A 23,794-nucleotide genomic window follows, 5' to 3' on the forward strand; every position below is an offset into this window, starting at 1 on the left:
TCTGCTGGTGATTCAGCGCTGGTTGAATACATTACAGCAACATCACTGTTTTAGTTGTATGCCCGTGAATTAATCGTATCAACGTTTACACATGCTCCGCAGACAAATTTGATTAAGTAAATGACTGAATTCGACGAATAACAACGATAGAGAGAGTGTAAAGTTAATGCACTTGAGGGCAGGGTGTGTGGTGCAGCCCAGCCCCAACATGACACACACAGCCAAAAGGGAGGAACCGAACACCCTCACTCACATTATTATCAGTGAAAAATCACTGAAATAAACACCGAGAAGAACCAACAGGGAATAAAAGTCTTTTTAACGAGCAGAAAATGTCGTTCATACCCGGCCAGCCTGTCACAGCTGTTGTGGTGAGTATGCGTTCAGTATGTGAAAGTTTTAGCATGTAACGTTAAAGCTTTAACGTTACTAGCATTAGTACACTCAGCTTTGTGTTTGTGTGGTTTTAATTCTGACAGTGATTCATTTGATATCGTTTGCCTGAGAAAGTAGTTAATTTAAACATTACTTTTATTCCCAAGACTAATATATGACATAATAGTACAGTTTAGTTCAGTTTATTTGAGTTTAAGCTAACAGTTGACATAATGGAAATTGTTAGCATGCTAGGATAACGCTAGCCGGGGCGAACAAAAGTGAACAATAGTTATATTGTTTATATAACTAAAGAATTATTATAGTTTTTATATTTTGATTTTTTATATTAAAAATAATTGTTCTGGGACACAATACAACGACACCAAACGTTTTACGAGAGAAAAATTTATCAAAACCAGAGAGTGCTGGCTCATTGAAATACTTTTTGTACAAAGCTCCTTTGGGGATTCAATTAAAACATAACGATTAATTTTAGTTGGAGTTTAATTGTCCATTGTGTTGTATTTAAACTGCTCTGATGTCACTCAGGTGTGATGTAAGCAGGTGTGGTTCGTGTTTTCGTCAGGTAGTGCTCCCATATATGGTCATAAACAGCTGTGCCGTAGGATGTCTTAAATCCTAATCCTAGGCTGCATCCGAAATTGCATACTTCCCTAATCGCCTACTATATAGTAGGGGAAAAAAAAACTATATGTGTCAAAATAAATATGTCCAAATTCACAATGAAAGTGTAGGCAAAAAGAACCCAGATGACCTAAAACTTCCAGCGACATCCTGAACTGTGCATATGATGGACACTTTACTATCCCATGAGGCCACGGGAGAGGTTTTGTGAATGTGGGTGGAGCTACACAACTGACGCTGATAGGTCACATGATAATGACAGCATGGCGAATGTAGTGCATCCAGATAATGCATAGAACTATTTTAGCGTTTGTGACTAATTACTTATTCAAAATAACTACCTCGAGCGTATGCGATTTCGGACGCAGCCCTAGTGAACTGCCCACCTAGACAGCATTTTTGGGCATCATTCTCAAAAAGGCTGACTATGTTGATAGCTAGCTACAATTTGAAACCAACTTTGTGTGCCTGTTTTTCTCTTCATTTCAGCAACGAATTGAGATTCAAAAACTACGAGATGGCGATAATTTAATACTTGGATTCAGCATAGGAGGGGGAATCGACCAGGATGCAAGCCAGAATCCATTTTCTGAAGACAAGGCAGACAAGGTGAAAAATCATGTTTAACTAAATTAATTCTGTTAGTGAGGCATTTTTCCGTTCTGCTGCTGAATGTCTTTAAAGTGATCAGATGTCTGAAATATAAATTGCAGGGATGCAGTATGCGAGCAAGCATGAACCACTGGTGTTTCTTCTTGCTGAGTATCTTTTACTGTCTATGGCAGTATCATTGCGCGGCTATTGCTCAGCTTAATTTGTGGCTTGCATGGCAGTAAATAATACGGTGAAATGATCATGCAGTCAATACTTGATAAATACAAGGGCTATAACATAACCCATTAAAAACTCAGTGTCTGCTCTATTTCTAATAACAAAAATAATAAAACATTTTAAATGTATTTTTAAATTCCCAAAACAGCGGCATTACAAAAGTTGGAAATATACACAAAAAAATGTATACCAGCTCTGCCCTTACGTCCCACTGCGGAGTTGCCAGTTTTGGCTGCCTTTCCTGCTCTTAACTCCGTATCTATAACATGAATTGTATTTATCGTGCGATGTATACCGCAAAATGACTTTTCACATGCATATGATACACATGGTTAGGGCTGGGCGATATGACGAAATATATCGTCTGGACGATAGAAAATGTCTATCGTTTTATATAAGGCTCTATCGCTTACGCCACGATAAGGCGTTTATGGCAGAATTTTTCGTCAAGATGCACCTTACGCAACGGCATGCCCATGCACGCTGCAATACATAAACAAACATGGAGGAAGACGGTAGTAGACGTGGTTCAGACCAGGGTAATTCTCAGAGTAATTATGCCAGAGTGGTGGCATAAGCGCTCAAAGCAAACTTCAGACACAGACGCTGCAACGGGCTTCTACGCGTGGCACACCATATAGCCATTTATTGAAATATTTTAATGGCAGGTGTAGGGATGGCGAAAACTAAACATTTTCTTGACCGACCACCGAGCCTCATTAGCCGGTTGAAACCGGTTAACCGATTAGTTTAAAATATGCTGCGCTATTTGAAACAACAGCCGCGAGCCGCGCTCCCTCTGTCTCTCTCTCGCTCTCTCACTCACACACACACGCGCTGCCGCCTCCCTTCCACTCACGTCACTTTTTTTAAATCCCCCACAGCGCGAAATACGAGTCCCGCAAATGCGCCGCTGAGGAGCTTGTTTGTAATCAGAGGACAAATTGCTCCTTAGTTTCGAAATGGTTTGGGTACAAGGTGATTGCGTTGAAAATAAAGGCGTTTGTCCAGCGTTAGAAGCTCATTTAAAACATTGCCGCGGCTCATTTAAGAAAATGACAGCTCCGAAGAGACGCCGCTTTAGTTCGAGGTAGTGCTAACAATAATAAAGAAAGACGATCAACACCTTATATGTTACCACTGAAATGAAGATGTAATATATTTCCAAATGTAAGCCCATCTTAAGCGAAATGCACCCTTCATACTGTCGTCTGCCCTGGCTCTAACCTCGAGTGTTTACTTTTTGCGAGCGCGCAAACCCAAACGCTGTGACCTCACGCCAAATGTTTTTTTTGGTTTATTAAGTACAAACAGGAGAGTTATGAAAAATTGAGTGCGAGGGATATGTTCACTTCACACAAAAAGATTTTGGAATGAGACGGCCAACTGTAGTAGCGTTTACTCCACTGTCTATAATAGCCTAATTTAGAGATCACTTTTTTATTTATTTTAACCGACAACTTTGATCGGTTAACGTTGATACGGTCAGCCATCGGTCAAACGGTCATCGGTTAACATCCCTAGGCAGGTGTTAACTTTACCAATAGTCTTGCTTTAAAAAAAGGTTCTACATAAAATAAAAATGTAGTCCATACTACCTTTATTTGTTTTGTATATCATTTCAAACTGCATTTCCACATTGCAATTTTGTATAGACAATTCGTAAACCGAAATAACAGAAAAATTGCTATATCGTTATGTATATCGTTATCGGGATATCAAATGAGCTATATCGGGATATGAAATTTTGGCCATATCGCCCAGCCCTACACATGGTCAACTAGGATTCGTGGGTTACGCGGCAGCATAATGAGCAGACAACATGCCAGAATCCAGTTCCCTTTCGCACTTGAAAAAACTAATAACAGAAAGAATTATGCCAACATGTCAGTTTTGTTGAGTATTCAAATATCAAATAACGCCTTAAACGAACTTAAAAAGGCGCGAGCCAGTGCGTCAATTCTGCAGCGGCAGATCTTAAAGCCACAGCAGCTGTCTGTCACTAATGTTAAGCGTTCACTGCTCTTGATTAAAGAATTTTTGTAGCTTTAATAAGGATTAATGCATATTTAATTCATAATTTATGCAGTGCAGACTGTTTGATAACTTTTTGATTACTTAATATATTATTCATGCAGAATCTTCATTAGTTGCTGAGGCAGTAATCATTAATGAATGGGTTAGTTCACCATTAGTAATGCATTAACTCATGATTATCTGTGCATTAGTTAAGCATGAATTAATGCATATTAGTGCACCCGTGATAACTTTTCACTGTTTTGATAACTAATTTCTGTAGCCTATTTTCTACCTGTGATACAGGAAGGACACAGGAAAATATGACATGGGTTTCTGAGAGGATTCTTTTAAGTTGAGGTTTAAAGCCTAATAAATGTTTAAAAAGCTTTCAGTTATACTGTAATGTTGAATGGCTATAATCAATGTTTAAAATTGGTGGGAAAAATATTTATATATAAATATATATAAAAAATATTTTATAGACATACATATCATTGATACCGGCCTTCATTTATATTCATAAAAAAAAGCCATTGAACAAATATTTAAAATATACTTTTTTTTTTTTCTACATTAATTTGGTTATTTACTGTAAAATTATTGTATCATAAAATATATTAACATATAAACGCTTGTTTTTAATTGTGATTAATCGCAATGAATCACAGAAAAATGTTAGGGATGGGCATTTGTCAATTTTTCATTTCGATCATCGATAGGTCTCAAAAACGAGTGATCGATTAACCATGGGCGGGGCTTGTGCGGGGGGCGGGGCATCTCCGTCATGGAGATATTAAACTATTTTAAGACTGTTATGAAAATGTATGCGACAAAAACATGAGATGTCTATGCAAATATGAACATATGGCTATAAAAAAAATAACTGTTACATTATGATGCATAAATGTCTTAAAGAAAAATAAACTAAATAGGCCTAACAGTCTCAAATAACCCAGTCAATGATATCGGGCATTGTATTGGAGCTGCAACTGTGAATACACCACCCCGCAGAACTTTGCTAGAGAATGAATTAACTCAGTCAAATGCATCCTATATGAGATTAATCAGATATATGCCTATTACAATTTACATCTGCCCAAAAGGACGCAAATGCGCACGTGAACTTGGCCAACAGGCTTGAAAACGAAACTCAATTTGAATGCGCTCTTCAACGCTAATACACGGGCAACGAAACCACAGATAATTTACAACACTTTAATCGTGTTCTTATTATAATTCTATGATGCCTACATGACAGATTGGCGCTGCACATCATTTTATTTTTCATGATCAAAGTGAGAACAGCAGCACTGTGCGTTTTTGAATCCATGAGAAACATTAAAACAGATCGAATGTTAAAAAAACGAGTAACACTGCTGTATTATTAATATCATCAATGATTTTGAAAAAGAAATAGCCTATCTAAAAATAATATGACCGTCTCAAATAACCCAGAGTCGATAATGTCGCATTTGAGCTAAAGCTGAAGAGAATGAACACCAGACAAAATAACGGCAGCGCTTTACTAGCTGTTTATTAAACTCAACCAAACGCCGTCCTATATGAGATTAATCAGATATAGACAACATATAATCAAGTATAAAGCAAGTAATCTTACAACTTGCATCTGTGGAAAAGGACGCAGATGCGCAGATGATCTTGCCCGCGCTCTGACTCTGGTTGGGGATTTCCTTTATTAACAGCGTGCTGATACACGGGGAACTAAAGCACGGAGAATACAACATTATATGACAATCATGTTCTCATTGTAATGCTGTGTATGTGACAGATTGGCTGCCGCACATCTTGCACTGTATTTCATGATCATTCACAGTGCTTCAGGCATCACTGCGCGTTTTAGTTTAACTTTATTTCGTGGTCTGGAAGGCGTGCTGTCTAATGCTAACTAACCAGACCTCAGTTACCGTCCAAAATGCCGCAATAACCAATCCGAATAATATACAAATATATTTTTTAAAGTCAGGGTGATCATCGTTTTCATGATCGATCGTTGCTGTCACGTTCGAGTAATCGAGTACTCGACCACTCGACCACTGTTGCCCATCCCTAAAAAATGTGTGATTTAATCTTATTTGTTTAATCGTTTGACAGCACTAAAAGAAAGTTTACATTAAAAATATATTATGCATGCATACCCACTATCTATCTGCCTTTTTTTTTATTTATCACATTGCCTATTGTATGTTCAGGGATGACAGATTGATAAGCAGATATGCTATTGGATGTAACTTTTACACTTTGCTAAAAGTGGATCTCCTATTGATTTTGTCCAATCAGTGTGGCTCTCCTGAAAAAATAATAATAGCGAAGATCACTGGTCTATGGCATCTTTCACTGCAACACATTTCCAGATTTTCTTTTTACTCTGTGCCTATAGGGGTGGGCCGGGGATGGCAGTGCTTGGTGGCAATGCAAGTAGGCCCTATCTGGATATTTGCCGCGGGGCGAGGGCTTTAATTACCTCTCTTTTTTGACCATACATGTGTTTGCATCCCTGAAATTGGGGCATTTCCTAGTTCAGTGATCCAAATCTAAATGGAATGACACTTCTTAATGAATCAAAAAACGGGGACAATACATGTTTGTATGTTTTGGTTACTATACTATTATCATGATTAATAATTATGATGATAATGGGGCCAAACTGACCCAAACTAAGTGTAATGCATTTTATAAAAAAAAAAAAACAAACATGAAAAATAGTAACTATTGCAAACAGCAAAACAGATCATAACTGTATAATAACAAAATTAGGACTTTACAAAAGCACATTTCAAAAATAAAACAAAGAAATACAGGGCTTTGAGAGAATTAAAAATTGCATTTTCTAATTGTATTGTCATTTTCACAGACTGAATATACTCATAAGTTAATTATAACTGTTGCTTTTTAATGTTTGTGCTTTTGAAAGTGGATCTTTATTTAAAATTAGGCTTATTATTTGGCATTTAGTCTCATTTTTATCAGAAATTGCAATAGCAATATTAACATTGTGACATGGCATCTGATGCACAGAAGCCAGTGGCACGTCACTGCGTATTGGCTCATCTGGTGGTACATCCTGTCCTCATTGTCATGTGTCAGTGGATAGTGGCATGTGTCACTGACATTATCACGACACACTGACACCTGATTGACACAGTCGCCTTGTGTTGTGACACCTCCAGTAGTGACAGATTAATCGAGAACCTATACTGACGTAATTGAGACACAAAATCCTAAATCATTATCTCATGCATTTATAAAGTAAATATCAATAAAATGCATTAGATACAGTAATATCACAATTAGGCTATTTATTTATGATTTTGTGTCACCACATTTAGGAACGTCTGCCAATTCCACCAAGTTGTTAACGTATAATTTATATGAATTAAAATTACTTTTGACATTTAAAAAATGACCTGTTCAAATTCCACAACTTGTAATAGGTTTCCATTGGTAAGACTTACAAGTGACATTTCTCCACCCTCCGCTGAGATATACGTCATAAAGGGAAAACGGACGTTTTTTGAGGAGGAGGGAAGGTTAACATTTTTTATTAAAGATTACGAGAGCTTATGAATTAAAAAAAAAAAATGTGCACATATAAATAATTTAAAACAAGCAGGGACATTTCCGGGGACTGCCTGGTTACCCAATTCAGAGGTGACCTTTGTTATTTTATTTATTTTACAGGGAATCTATGTCACGCGTGTATCTAAAGGTGGACCTGCAGAGGTGGCTGGTCTCAGGATAGGAGACAAAATTATGCAGGTGAGTGGTCCAAACCTGTCATGTTATGTATTTTTGCTGAGATTTTTGTCAAAATCAAAACTTGATTTTGCTAAAAGAAGCTCCACAAGAGGGAGCTGTGACGTTATTTTGTCTATTTTGTTTGTGTATTATTTTGTAATTACTTGCTTACTATTTTAGTTTTACATGTTGTTTGAAATCACCTCTCTCTGTTTTTAGTTTTTTTTGAAAGTCAATGAGGATTGAGGCTGTGACGCATTACAATAAAATAAAAAGAAACATAAAATTAATCCATATGACCAGGGCCAGCACAAGCTCAGCTGCCACTCTAGGCAAAAAAAACAACAACGCTGCAAATGCAAATTCTGTATATTTTATAAGATATAAATAGCCAATGTGTACAGACCCAGAGCTGACATCAGAGGATTTGGGAGAATTCCCGGTGGGCCACTGATAAATTGGGCAGCACCATATGGGATCAGATTCCCGGCAATTAAATTGCGGTCATTAATAATAAAATAATAAGCATGAATCAAAATTTTAAAAAACGCATGTGACAATATAACGCACAAAACTGAAAAATCAATGCAAAGTTAACCAGAATCTCAAACTACTCGGTCACAGAAATTAAAAATAATAAACAAGTCAAACATTTAAACAAGTTTAAATCATGTTTTCTGCTCTTATTTTCTTTTTTGTATGCCCGTTCTCTTTTCTCCTTTGCTCTTGTTTCCATATTCTGCGCTTGCATTTCCAAATGTTGCGGTTCGAGTTTCATGTAATTCAGGGGCGGGTCTTAGCATCACCATTGGTCCACTAGTTCTAGATTGACAGATCATCCCGTAGCCAATCAATCGAAGAGGGAAGTTGACGTCACCAATCGACTCACGCCTCAGTTTAGCCAGCTGCTGTTGACTTGAGCTACAAGTATAACGCGCTCTCTATCACTATATCGGCAAGGAAATACATTATTTTACAGTTATGAAAATAATCTTAGGAATCTATTATTTTGTATGTGTTACGAACTGCTCTGAGACAGAAGGTTGGTTGAAGATCCAAACGCAGTATTTATTGAAGGGTAATCCAAAGTCGTAGTCAATAGAACAGGCAAAAGGTCCCATATTAAACCCATATTAAAGATGCGTCATCAGATGTGAGATGAACCGCGGTGTAAGTGCGTCCCGGCACCTTTTGCTCGGGATCCCGCTTGGGAAACACTGGTCTGTAATTGATTGACACCGCGCTGGTTTGTTTAGAATTATAATGAGCGCCGTGACCGCGCGCTGCCGCGTGATGAAGGCGTGTCGCAACTCTGTTATTCAACTGCTCTGGTTTTAAAAGCTATGTCATACTAAATGCGCCAAAATGCAATAAAACTTGTTTTACGGTCGAATGCAACGCACGTGTGTGTGTGAGTGAGTAACGCCGCATTCACACGGGGCGTAGGCGTTAACGCTTCCCATTTACTTTGAATGGGTGACATCATCCGTTGCCGAACTGAATTGTGGGTTCCGTCGCGGCGCTTCACTCGCGTTGCAAGCGGCAGAAGTTGAAGAATTCTCAACTTTTCAAGCGCCAGCGCAGGCGTCATCCAATCAGATCGCCGTATGCAAATATCCTACAGCAGACGCTAGCCAATTGCGTTCATTACTGCTCCGTGAACCGTCCAGACCATAGACAGTTAAAAATCCAGACGCAGCTCCTTGACCACTACGTGATATTCTTCCCGCTGTCTGCGCTTTTTCAGGATTTAATGTACTTAACAGCTTCGTGCACCTGTGCAGTGCGCTGACAACAACTACACGGGCAATCGCACTCGCACATACAACCAAAAAAGGCGCTTTTTTGTGTTGTTTTGGTCCAAGCGGCAAGTTAATGTGATTGGCTGTTGTCACTATGACAATCGCGTCAGCACCCAGCTTCAGTCACGCCCTCCGTCAAGCGTTAACGCCTACGCCCCGTGTGAATGCGGCGTAAGAGACGCGCAAAAGGGCGGAGAGAGAACTTAAGGAAATGCAGCTAAACGAATATGCGTGCGTCTTTTAAATAGAGTAAAAATTAATGAATGACGAATCAATATGTGGCGGCCGTTATTGATTATGTGGCGGTCCGCCACAAATTAGTCTATGTGTGGGAAACACTTTTTGGCCTCTGTTTAAAGCATTCCCATACTTTTGATATTCATGGTCTAGGTTTTTGTGATAGAATAGAGAACTTTCTCCATTCCCAGGAGCAGAAGCCAACATTACGCGAGATGAATGCGTGACACGACGCGCCGACGCATTTCACGAACGTCGGCGTATTTCCGTAGTCGACGTCATCGATGACGTCGACGCGTCGTTGCATTTACTTCATTTTCCTACAATTCAGTACTTCAATTAATCTCCCTCTTGCTGGTGTAAGCCTACATTTGGATATTGTGTGACATAGTCCTGTGACGGCGTATGTGTTTACTGCGGATTTTACAGAAGTGCCGCAGGCATGATTTCAGCATCTGTGCTCGCACTGGCCAGTGGAAAAGTGGCTAAATGAGGTTTAAAGGCTCTGTCGTTTCAAAGAATAGCACAACGGAGAACGGACGAGGACGAGGCGCGCGCTGCTGAGCCAAACTGTATAAACAACACTTGGGTGAAGATGACAGAATACGACCAGGCCTACTGCACACCGTGACACAGTCGTTTTGATTTTTTTATAGTAATAAAGCAATTTAGTTCAGTAAGAGAACAGACCGTTCAAATAACTGAAAACCGAATGTGTCGCAGCACAAACGCAGCAGGAGTCTTTTTTGAGCTGTCAGATGATCGCGGAAGATTTGGTTTCAAAGTGAAATGTAAAAGCGCCTATTAAAGGTGGTTTGTCATTGTGTTGTGTTTTTCATTAAGAATAATAGGCTAATTCTAAACCGAAACTAAAATCTGCTTGGCCGCACAGAGCGCGCATTTACTGACGAGCTGTCATTCACGGTGTGCGCGCACTGGCGCGTTTTCAGTTCATATGGAAGCATAACTTTCATTCCGGTGGGAAAATGTCCAAACCGTCACATCTCTACTGTACATTCGCGAGATGGATGCGCTTTACTTAGTTTATCAGAGATAAGGACTAGTCAAAATGCAAATGCAGTCAAATGCAACATTTGTCTAAAACCGAAAGAACTATCGATGTCGCAACAATAAGAAAAGAACAAATGCGCATATTGTCATAACTTAGAGTTTACACACAGTTCTGTTGTGTTTATGAACAGACCTAGCTATTCCCAGATATTGCCAGATAATCACTTTACCTCTACAACACTTATAACAGAATTGGATCGTTTGTGATTCTGTCTGTCATGATTTCTTGCATTGTCTTGAGCATTCACTTTGCCAATTCTCTATTGTTAGCCTGGATGGCCCACGTCATTATGCTTAATCATCGCCTTCTACTGGATGTAAAATGCTCTCTGGTAGCCTACATTTTAGAAAGTTAAGAGCTACTTCTGTAGTTATTTTGGTGAAAGTAACTCAAAAGTAATACAGGAGTAATGTAACGCATTACAATTCTGAGACAGTAATATTGTAATGTAAAGAATTACTTTTAAATAGGAGTAATAAGTAATCTATAATATATTACAGTTTGGAAGTAACTTGCACAACACCGATCACGACTGGGTGCTTACCGACGCTTGGCGGGCTGCTCAGTCCAACAAGCTGTTTACGAGTAGCTTATAACGCGTTCTCTAACACCACTGGTGGAGGAAGTACTGAATCTCTGTCATTAAAACAGCACCCAGGCTTTCCTGTAGCTCAACCAGTAGGGCGCGGTGCTAGGAACACCAAGGTCAGGGGTTCAATTCCCAGGGAAAGCAAGAACTGACAATAATGTAAAATGTTTACCTTGAATGCAATGTAAGTCACTTTGGATAAAAGCGTCTTCCAAATGCATAAATGTAAATGTAAAAGTGTGTTACAGGGAAAAATGAACAAAATCCACAATCAAAATCCTAAATTCATATAATTTTTGTAATGTATTTTTGAGTAACTTTATGTAATTTCAGTGCATAATACCATTAATGAAACTGGAATATTAATGTAGCCTGAATGTGTATATCAAAATTAAAATTTAGTTTAAAACTTGTTTTTACTTAACAAGTTGTACACTGTATATGGATACTATTGGTTACTTCAATAACTTACTTATTGCTGCCTTGAAGAACAAACGAATAACTGAGAAATGTAAGCGAAATCTTTGGCAATGCATTCACAATCCAGGATTTGCGAAAATGAATCTTTGAAAAACATTAACAAGGAATGAAGCTTACTAAATATCCTGTTACATTTGTGTGACTGAGGTTATCTTTTTTATTTTCAATGTGTTTTTCTTTTCTTATGGCATATTTTTGATAGTTTCTGAAAAAGTTTCGTTCAGTTTTATTGAGACAAAGATAATTCCATAAGGATGAAGCACACGATCGTTTTCTGGTCCTGGTGTCTACAAAAGCTTTTCTTTGACTAAAAAGGAAGTTTTCAGCTCTGAAACTTTCAGGATAATCTTATATTACCAGGACCTTTTATACAGTATTGTTCAAAATAATAGCAGTACACTGGCCCTCATTTATCAATCTTGCGTAGAAACGGGTGTATATGTTGGCGTAAGATTATGCTTACACTCCTCTCACCGCCTGATTTATGAAGCTGTGCGCACCTCTGCAATTCAGGTGTACGCAATACTTGCCCTTGATAAATCCCGCGGCTGAAAACGATCGTCATTAGAATAACACGCCCCTATATATTCAAGTCTCCGCCTCCCGCACGCCCTCATTTTACGCCATGGACAAACAGAAGACGGCAAAGAAACGAAACTTCTCCGACGTGGAGATCGGGCGCGCTCAATAATCTCACTAGTCCACTAGTCAGGGCACTGATTAGGGCATAAGTTAATGGGCTGACTCCCTGATCAGTGCTCTGACTACTGAACTATTGAGATGATTGAGACGCGCCCATCGAGACCATCACCAGGGAAGTGGAAAAAAAACCCGAAATTGTTTTATTTGGGAGTTTAAAGAGTGGGATTAAAGGCACCTACAAAAACAAAATATGGACCCAAATTACGAGTAGCTACTGTTAGTGTGGGGGTTGAGACGCGCACTCCAGCAGTTTAAATAGCTGTTTGAATGATAAATTACCATCACAATGCATTATTTTACAGCACGTTTTGAAACAATTAGCATTTAATTTCGTATCACGGCACATGTATTGGGGTGTACAATAGTGATGATGTATTGTGGAGTAAGATTCTTCTTCTTATTATTATGATTATTATTCTTAATGACGCTTGTTATTTAGAAGAAGAATGCCGTTTTTATTGATTTTATTATTATTTAAAAGAAGAAGGCCATTTTTATTATTTTGTCAGTCTGAATTATTTTAGTCCCAGTCCGTGCGCAGCTGCTGAGCCAGGCGCGGGCCTGAAACGTCAGATAAAGCGCACAGGCTCGCGACTGGAGGAATACATATGCCTAAAAATCAAACGCTTTGGTAAAGTCACACAAATTAAACATTGACGTTCATGTTGCACAAAAATAAACACTAAATGTTGTTGTTGTGATTTTTAACAGTGGATCATATAGCATATCTTGTCAGTGCGTTTTGTGGTGTTAGGAATTGTTTTTCTGCGCATTTTCCCACTAACTCAAACGTGCGTACACCACCTCCTGAGCTGGCGTAGGATTTGAGCGTGCCGTACGCCAACGTCCATATTGATAAATCTCAAAGCCACCGTGGGTTTGGGTGTACGCAAGGTGTACGCTGGAAATTTGGTGTACGCACTTTTGATAAATGAGGGCCAATGTGACTAACCAGAATAATCAAGGTTTTTAGTATATTTTTTATTGCTACGTGGCAAACAAGTTACCAGTAGGTTCAGTAGATTGTCAGAAAGCAAACAAGACCCAGCATTCATGATATGCACGCTCTTAAGGCTGTGCAATTGGGGAATTAGTTGAAAGGGGTGTGTTCAAAAAAATAGCAGTGTCTACCTTTGACTGTACAAACTCAAAACTATTTTGTACAAACATTTTTTTTTTCTGGGATTTAGCAATCCTGTGAATCACTAAACTAATATTTACAGGGTATCCGCGGGGTCTTGAAAAGTCTTAAAAGGTGATAAATCAATTTTGGGAAAATTAAGACCCTTATAAAGTATTAAAAAGTCTTATCCCGGCTTTATAAAGTCTTAAATTTTGAAAGTATTTTGTCAAAAGAGTTTGACTCCAAAAAGTATTTGTGAATATATTTCTTTTCATCCCCATAAGTATTAAAAAACAACGGGGTGCTCAGTCTGAGATCGGCTCGGAGCGCGCACGCCAGGGGTGGAAATTAGCAACGCCACCAGCCAAATGCGGCTGATTTTGAGTTGTGGCGGTAAACTCGCTTCACCTACCGAACTGTTTCACCTCTTTGTAAACTTTGTTCAATGGATGCGAGTGCTGCCGTATGTGCGCATATAACCAGTCGTTTTCTCCGTCATCACTCACGTGTAGACGCGCCGTAAGACTCGCGCGCGCTGAGAGAAGATCTGACGCTGTGCATCATCCGAGAGCGCGCAATCGAGAGCGCGCTGTGCATCGTCTCACAGCGCGCAAATATTGAGTTCTCTTCCAAGTCTTGCACTTAAACGGACAAACTCACACAAGAAGTATGTCAACATGTCCATCTTGATGAGTATCCTAGAGGACATAGTCTGAATATGCCTTAAGTGAACTGTATTATGCACAGTCGAGAAAGACGAGCATATTCCTGCCTCAGGTCTTAAAGGCGCAGTAGCCTTTACTGCTGCCTGAGTGATGTCCTTATATTTAGTTTGACATTAAACAATGCTCTTGATTGAATAGCTTTTGTAAGTTTAATAAGGATTAATCTTTCATTTAAACAGTTAAATATGCAGTTATTTTACATTTGATTACTTTATTCAATTTCTGTACCTTTCTGCAGGCCAGTAGACCTGTACATTATTATTTAGTGTACACATGAGTGAAATCGAGTTAAACATTCTAGTTTGAATTTTAAATTTTATTTTTCGTTTTTCGGCTTTGGTTTCTTCTTTTTTTGTTTCGGCCAAGAATTTTGATTTCGGTGCATCCCATTCTGACAATGTTCTGCTCGGTATGTTGTCAACACGCTTCAGAGATGCCAAAACGAATAGTTTCATTCTTGGGACTAAAAACCATAAAACTGGAAGCCATAAAAGACCACAAATCATCGTGAAAATGTCAGTATTTCATTGAGACTTGAGATTAAATAAACTGCTTAAGTATTGTAGAGCTTGTAGTATTAATTTGTTAAAAACAAAAAAGTGGCTGGTAAAAACATTGAGTGGTAGTGGTAGCCAAGGGTGACGTCATGTATTTTGCGAAATGCGCAGTTAGGTAATGTTGTCGCCCTCCAGACGTTGTAAAACAGATAAGCAATATAAACAATACAAAATTGGCCTACGATAGAGATTTTAAGTTTACATTCGACTACAACTGTTTATTAAAGGTTTGTTGCCGATTAGAACTTGAAGTGCGATGAGGTCTTAAAATATTTTGAGAAGGTCTTTAAAAAGTCTTAAAAAGGTATTGAAATTAACTTCAGGATTCCTGCATATACCCTGATTTAGTTGTATGACCACAGTTTTTTAAAACTGCTTGACATCTGTGTGGCATGGAGTCAACCAACTTGTGGCACCTCTCAGCTGTTATTCCACTCCATGATTCTTTAACAACATTCCACAATTCATTCACATTTCTTGGTTTTGCTTCAGAAACAGCATTTTTGATATCACCCCACAAGTTCTCAATTGGATTAAGGTCTGGAGATTGGGCTGGCCACTCCATAACATTAATTTTGTTGGTTTGGAACCAAGACTTTGCCCGTTTACTAGTGTGTTTTGGGTCATTGTCTTGTTGAAACAACCGTTTCAAGGGCATGTCCTCTTCAGCATAGGGCAACATGACCTCTTCAAGTATTTTAACATATGCAAACTGATCCATGATCCCTGGTATGCGATAAATAGGCCCAACACCATAGTAGGAGAAACATGCCCATATCATGATGCTTGCACCTCCATGCTTCACTGTCTTCACTGTGTACTGTGGCTTGAATTCAGAGTTTGGGGGTCGTCTCACAAACTGCCTGTGGCCCTTGGACCCAAAAAGAACAATTTTACTCTCATCAGTCCACAAAATGTTCCTCCATTTCTCTTTAGGCCAGTTGATGTGTTCTTTGGCAAATTGTAACCTCTTCTGCACATGCCTTTTTTTTAACAGAGGGACTTTGCGGGGGATTCTTGAAAATAGATTAGCTTCACACAGACGTCTTCTAACTGTCACAGTACTTACAGGTAACTCCAGACTGTCTTTGATCATCCTGGAGGTGATCATTGGCTGAGCCTTTGCCATTCTGGTTATTCTTCTATCCATTTTGATGGTTGTCTTCCGTTTTCTTCCACGTCTCTCTGGTTTTGCTCTCCATTTTAAGGCATTGGAGATCATTTTAGCTGAACAGCCTATCATTTTTTGCACCTCTTTATAGGTTTTCCCCTCTCTAATCAACTTTTTAATCAAAGTACGCTGTTCTTCTGAACAATGTCTTGAACGACCCATTTTCCTCAGCTTTCAAATGCATGTTCAACAAGTGTTGGCTTCATCCTTAAATAGGGGCCACCTGATTCACACCTGTTTCTTCACAAAATTGATGACCTCAGTGATTGAATGCCACACTGCTATTTTTTTGAACACACCCCTTTCAACTAATTCAACTAATTGCCCAATTGCACAGCCTTAAGAGCGTGCATATCATGAATGCTGGGTCTCATTTGTTTTCTGAGAATCTACTGAACCTACTGGTAACTTGTTTGCCACATAGCAATAAAAAAATATACGATAAACCTTGATTATTCTGGTTAGTCACATTGTACTGCTATTATTTTGAACAAGACTGTATATCAAAAGGAAAAGCTGATTTTTCAATAGGGCTTGGGTGTTGTGACGTCATTACCCCCTTAATGCTACTTGGACTACTGCGCACTGTTTATAGATGTATAATCACTATGAATGAATTATATTTCAGTCGTGTCTTAATTTAATTATTTTGGCGTTATTTCAACTATGGTGAACCGTTGGTGCATTTTGGGGTGTAACCGCTCAACACATAATCGCCATTGGAAAAAGGTCGAAAATAGATAAACTTTTCACCGCATTCCTCGCCTGGATGCCAGCCGAACTTAGCCCCGCCCACAATTGTTTTAGGTCAGGCGGTTTGGTCTGGACTTGATCCATCGAGGAGTAATTATCCCAGGACAGAAACTGTTCGGACCAATGAAATCATCAGGGCGGGCTTTAGCCGATGACGGACAGATGATAAACAGTAACATAATCATGCACATCATCAAAGGGGCTTGGATTATATTTGTTCGGATCCTAAACAGAGAGCTTGTTTGTATATGCATTCACCTTCACAATTTCTCTAAACAAAAATGATGATCATGTTGGGTAAGTACTCTGTGTATCAATAAATTCATAAACACCGGCAAAGATCGTTTATTCCAGCGCACGTGCAGACAGGGTTGCCAAGTTTTTACAACAAAATCAGCCCTAGCCCTAAACAATAGCTTCTCGTGGGGGTTCTCCGGAAAAAAAAGGTGTTTGGGTGCTAAAATGTGTGTTATTTAGGCAAGATTGCCTGCTAAAATTCGCACTCGTGGGTCTATATATCACATAATAGTCACTTCAACCCTCGAACATAGAAAACAACCGGCGGAAAAAAACGCGGACTTGGCAACACAGTGCAGTTGAGCTCTGTTGACATTTGACAATGCTTCGCTTCGTTTCGTTGCTCTGATTGGTTGTAGGTCTATCCAATCGAGATCTTTCCTGGTTCGGTTGAAACACCCCATAATCAGCCCAATGGAGCAGTTTCAGACTCATATTGGCCCTCATTTATCAATTGCGTAATGTCCTTTGCGTAGAAACAGGTGTATATGTTGGCGTAAGATTATGCGTACACTCCTCTCACCGCCTGATTTATGAAGCTGTGCGCACCTCTGCAATCCAGGTGGACGCAATACCTGCCCTTGATAAATGCGGCGGCTGAAAACGATCGTCATTAGAATAACACGCCCCTATATATTCAAGTCTCCGCCTCCCCCACGCCCTCATTTCACGGCATGGACAAACAGAAGACGGCAAAGAAACGAAACTTCTCCGACGTGGAGATCGGGCGCGCCTCAATCATCTCACTAGTCCACTAGTCAGGGCACTGATTAGGACATAAGTCAATGGGCTGACTCCCTGATCAGTGCCTGACTACTGAACTAGTGAGATGATTGAGACGCACCCATCGAGACCATCACCAGGGAAGTGGAAAAAAAAACCCGAAATTGTTTTATTTGGGAGTTTAAAGAGTGGGATTAAAGGCACCTACAAAAACAAAATATGGACCCAAATTACGAGTACTCTTAATAGTGTGGAGGTTGAGAAGCGCACTCCAGCAGTTTAAATAGCTGTTTGGATGATAAATTACCATCACTGCATTATTTTACAGCACATGTTTTGAAACAATTAGCATTTAATTTCGTATCACGGCACATGTATTGGGGTGTAGGCCTACGATAGTGAGGATGATGTGATGTGGAGTACCATTCATTCACATTAATAATTACATGACAATTTGTTGACTTATTATTATGATTATTATTCTTAATGACGCTTGTTATTTAGAAGAAGAATGTCGTTTTTATTGATTTTATTATTATTTAAAAGAAGAAGGTCATTTTTATTATTTTGTCAGTCTGAATTATTTTAGTCCCAGTCCGTGCGCAGCTGCCGGGCCAGGCGGGCCTGAAACGTCAGATAAAGCGCACAGGCTCGCGACTGGAGGAATACATAAGCCTACAAATCAAGCGCTTTTGGTAAAGTCACACAAATTAAACATTGACGTTCATGTTGCACAAAAATAAACACTGAATGTTGTTGTGGTTTTTTACAGTGGGTCATATAGCATATCTTGTCAGTGCGTTTTGTGGTGTTAGGAATTGTTTTTCTGCGCATTTTCCCACTAACTCAAACGTGCGTACACCACCTCCTGAGCTGGCTTAGGATTTGAGCGACCGTACGTCAACGTCCATATTGATAAATCTCAAAGTCACCGTGGGTTTGGGTGTACGCAAGGTGTACGCTGGAAATTTGGTGTACGCACTTTTGATAAATGAGGGCCATTCTGACTAGTATTGAGTATGACCACGTCAGGCTACCGCATTCCTGCTTGGAGGCGCAACCACGGACAAGAAGCAATAACAGTACGATGTGCAAAAATCAAGAATTGTCACACAATCAGATGTTTTTCAGTGTTTATTTGCAAGTAACAGTAAAACACAGAACGGTGCAGTGCAGTTGGAATGCTTCAAGGTAAAAAGTTACAAATGCACTAATACAAAAAATGGACACAGAAAACAAGAGTGCAATTTCTAATATAACAATAATAAATACTTTTTTAAAATAAATTCTTTCAATTCTATATAAACAAATTAAATAAATAAATAGGTATCTATAAAATAACAACGGACACAGAAAATGGAGGAAGTGCAAATTATACATATAGTAAACAATAACATTGCAATATTTTATAATAATAAATATACGTTTCGGTTATGGCTGGGTTTTGATTCAAATTTCAAGAATCGTTTCGATTCCGATTCTCAAGATCTTGAATCGATTATCATTATTCGATTCGATCTGATCTGATCCAATCCGATCTTCGAGATTTAGATAAGTGTTTTTGCATTTTTTCCAGCTGTTACCTGAATTACAGGACTGTAGTTGCAATATACTGATACTATTATACTATATACTATTATTGATACTATTACTTATTATAGACATTCAACTGCAAATTAATGGAGTATTTATGGTTGTAAAGATCAATCCCCCTTCCAGAGTGCTCTAGTCAGCAAACGCGCGCTGTGGAGGGGGCGCACGCTGTCATGACAAGGCAGCCCTTACAACTTCCTTGGCAGTAAGACAGCGCACTGCAGTGAGAACTGCTGTGGCGTAAGGCACGTTCTTGACATATCCAACAGCCCGAGTTCGCTCGTCTAACTTACTCTAGTATTCTCTGTCTGCGACGGTTCTTCTTAGCTCGACGGAACGAGAGAAGAGGAAGAGTGAGGAAAACTCTATGTCCGCGGCGCTTCAGCACGGCGGTGGCGGTATAGTGACGAGAGCTTCAGCTTGAGTTTATCTACTCTAGTATTCTCTGTCCACCTTCTTCAGCACGGCGGTGGTGATATAGTGACGAGAGCTTCGGCTTGAGTTTGTTTATCTACTCTAGTATTCTCTGTCTGCCTTCTTCAGCACGGCGGTGGCGGTATAGTGACGAGAGCTTCGGCTTGAGTTTGTTTATCTACTCTAGTATTCTCTGTCTGCCTTCTTCAGCACGGCGGTGGCGGTATAGTGACGAGAGCTTCGGCTCGAGTTTGTTTATCTACTCTAGTATTCTCTGTCTGCCTTCTTCAGCACGGCGGTGGCGGTATAGTGACGAGAGCTTCGGCTTGAGTTTATCTACTCTAGTATTCTCTGTCCACCTTCTTCAGCACGGCGGTGGTGATATAGTGACGAGAGCTTCGGCTCGAGTTTGTTTATCTACTCTAGTATTCTCTGTCTGCCTTCTTCAGCACGGCGGTGGCGGTATAGTGACGAGAGCTTCGGCTCGAGTTTATCTACTCTAGTATTCTCTGTCCGCCTTCTTCAGCACGGCGGTGGTGATATAGTGACGAGAGCTTCGGCTCGAGTTTATCTACTCTAGTATTCTCTGTCTGCCTTCTTCAGCACGGCGGTGGTGATATAGTGACGAGAGCTTCGGCTCGAGTTTATCTACTCTAGTATTCTCTGTCTGCCTTCTTCAGCACGGCGGTGGTGATATAGTGACGAGAGCTTCGGCTCGAGTTTATCTACTCTAGTATTCTCTGTCTGCCTTCTTCAGCACGGCGGTGGTGATATAGTGACGAGAGCTTCGGCTCGAGTTTATCTACTCTAGTATTCTCTGTCCGCCTTCTTCAGCACGGCGGTGGCGGTATAGTGACGAGAGCTTCGGCTCGAGTTTATCTACTCTAGTATTCTCTGTCTGCCTTCTTCAGCACGGCGGTGGTGATATAGTGACGAGAGCTTCGGCTCGAGTTTGTTTATCTACTCTAGTATTCTCTGTCTGCCTTCTTCAGCACGGCGGTGGCGGTATAGTGACGAGAGCTTCGGCTCGAGTTTGTTTATCTACTCTAGTATTCTCTGTCTGCCTTCTTCAGCACGGCGGTGGCGGTATAGTGACGAGAGCTTCGGCTTGAGTTTATCTACTCTAGTATTCTCTGTCTGCCTTCTTCAGCACGGCGGCGGCGGTATAGTGACGAGAGCTTCGGCTCGAGTTTATCTACTCTAGTATTCTCTGTCCGCGGCATTTCTGGAGTTTTCAAAGCTGCCATGTTCGTTGTTTTAATGTCCTTCCACCTCACGCTTGCGTGAATTCAATGACGCGGTAAAATAAAATTCACGGGGAAAATGTAGGCCTATTATTAAATCGATCCTCTGAGTTACGAATTGATCTTTAGAAATTAATATGAAAATCGATTCAGAATTGGTGAATCGAATTTTTTTTTTTTTTTTTTTTTTTTTTTTTTCCAACACAGCACAGCCCTAGTTTCGGTTACACTTTATTTCGAAAGTCCACTTTAAACATTCTACTAATTATGTATGTTTTCAACAACATGTCAACTAACTCTCATGAGAGTAGTAGTAGGTTATGGTTATATGTGTTAGGGTTTGGGTTAGTAGAATAAGTTGAATTGTAGTTGCAAAGTTACTTATAGTCAGTAGAATGTCTATTGGGGACCAAAAAAATTAAGTTTTCGTCGTCGGTGCTCCACTCTTTGTTGGGAATTTAATGTGGATCCAAAACGTTAATAGTTCCAATTTTGTCCATATAGTGGTCCCTGCCTTCCCTATTTAACATATCCCGGTAAATTCCACATCCCTTTTGGGATTTTAACATGTTTTTTCTTTCTCTCAACTCTGCTTCTCCTCATTCCACTTGCTGTATGTTTACATTTGTGAGGCCATCAACATGGCCGCCACGTCCCATGCCCAAGCCCTATTCATCACTCCTTTAAAAGATTGAGCTTGGTCTGGGGATAGCCAGACAACTTTTATGGTGCTTTTTTGACATTTTATTTGTCATATACTGGTGACAGCCCTTTTCACAATGTTTTGTGTTTGGTCATTAGTTTAAAGAAGACCTACCCTGCGTCTCAATCGGCTCCCTAGTTCACTAGTCAGGGCACTGATCAGGACATAAGTCAATGGGCTGACTGCCTGATCTCAGATAAATGCCAGTAGGTCATTTTTTAAGGAGTAGTAGGATTAATGCTTCTACGGGAAACCTTTCAAGACACAGTTCTCCCTTTTTTTTACCCAATGGATTTTTTCTTTCTCTCTAATAAAAGTGGCAGAAGTCCAGCAATAAAAATTGCCTTTTGATGTCCTCCTGTGTATACTCTGTAGCTATACTGTATATTTGGTATAAAATATCATATTAGTTTTTGTGTGCTTTCAATGTTTTTTTTCCAGGTGAATGGCTGGGACATGACAATGGTGACACATGATCAGGCACGAAAAAGACTCACCAAGAAGAAAGAAGATGTGGTCAGGCTTCTCATCACTAGAAAATCCCTGGAGGAAACAGTCAGACAGTCCATGATGCAACACTAATGCAGATCTCAAACACACTCATTGAGCTAACTGAATGTCCTCATTGGTAAATCTAAAGTTCAGAGCATGTTTTAACTAATAAAAAACAAACAGCTTATCTCAGCCAAAGAGTGATGCCAAGAAGCTCTTGATCAGTCACCTCTGTTAAAGATCAGTTTGATGCATCAAACTCTAACTGAACCAGCATATTGTATGAATGATCACTCTCAGAGTACAATGTAAAGATTGTGGTTTGCATTTCATATTTTCCATTTATCTACACTTTATGCCAAATACTACACTATATGTACTACTTATACTCCTGAATGTATCGTGGTGTCTGTAAACTCATCATTTTATTCATAGATCTCAAGGGCTATGGTGAATTGTGTTCACCTAATTTCTCTTTGCTTCATCAACAAATTAATCAATCAAGTAATAACAGCCAGGATACAGCGGTACTATGACCACTAATTTTTCTAACTTGTGAGATCCTTTTATAATTTTTGTAACTCTTTATCTTATAACTCTGTTTTTGTATTAAATTTAAACAGTATTAGCGTAATATCATCTTCTGATCATGGGAAAGATGAGCAGCTTCATCTGGATTTGGCACAATACAACACTATAGTTTTGTATTTAACAATACCCCCCACACCCACACTTTTGTTTGAAGATGTTTTTGATACAGATTTTTTTTTTGTGGCATTTTGATTGTATGGAGATCTCTTCACTTAAGCGAATAAAGGAATCTTCTAGCACATGATTTGTGTGTGTAATTGTAATGAGCTGTTGAACTGAATGGAGAGTTTTCTGTCTTTAGCTCTGATGAATCTCTCATTGGGTTTTTGGTCAGGGCTGTAAATGTCTGTGTCTTCACGTTAAGCTTGAAGATGGTGACATTTCAAAGCAACAAATCTATTTCCTGACCTTTTGCTGTTTGTCCAGGCAGTTTTGTACTTCAGGCTACTTTCATCTCTTTAATGTTAGCAGGTAAAGGTGAGCATACAACCAGGTAGCTCATGATGCAACTCAGAAGGTACTGTATTTTTTGTGCATTTGATAATTATAGGGCTGTAATATTTATGCAGTAACCTTCATTTTCTAGGTAAGACTGGAGTGAAAGAGGGCAAATTAGACAGGATATAATATGAATAGAATAGAATTCGTTAATAACATTTTCCTTGAATATTCATATGTAAACAAACAAATAGCATTTTGCTGTATCACATATACACTACAGTATTTTGCCAAAAGTATTGGAACACCCCTCCAAACTATTAATTTCAGGTGTTCCAATCACTTCAAGGGCCACATGTGTATAAAATCAAGCACCTAGACATGCATACAAACATTTGTGACAGAATGGGTCGCTCTCAGGAGCTCAGTGAATTCAGGCGTGGTACCATGATAGGTTGC

The 23,794-nt window shown here is 39.4% G+C and overlaps 1 protein-coding gene across 1 annotated transcript; it reads left to right on the forward strand.

Annotated features, from left to right (window-relative positions):
* Nucleotides 1–23,142, forward strand: tax1bp3 (Tax1 (human T-cell leukemia virus type I) binding protein 3). The gene is made up of 4 exons (XM_067431812.1): nucleotides 1–371; nucleotides 1,513–1,632; nucleotides 7,573–7,650; nucleotides 22,256–23,142. The coding sequence occupies exons 1-4, from the start codon at nucleotides 333–335 to the stop codon at nucleotides 22,394–22,396; spliced, it is 378 nt and encodes a 125-aa protein (XP_067287913.1). The 5' UTR covers nucleotides 1–332; the 3' UTR covers nucleotides 22,397–23,142.
* Nucleotides 23,143–23,794: the final 652 nt, after the last annotated feature.

The sequence above is a fragment of the Pseudorasbora parva genome, chromosome 22, assembly GCF_024679245.1.
Source record: "Pseudorasbora parva isolate DD20220531a chromosome 22, ASM2467924v1, whole genome shotgun sequence".
NCBI classification, from domain to species: domain Eukaryota; kingdom Metazoa; phylum Chordata; class Actinopteri; order Cypriniformes; family Gobionidae; genus Pseudorasbora; species Pseudorasbora parva.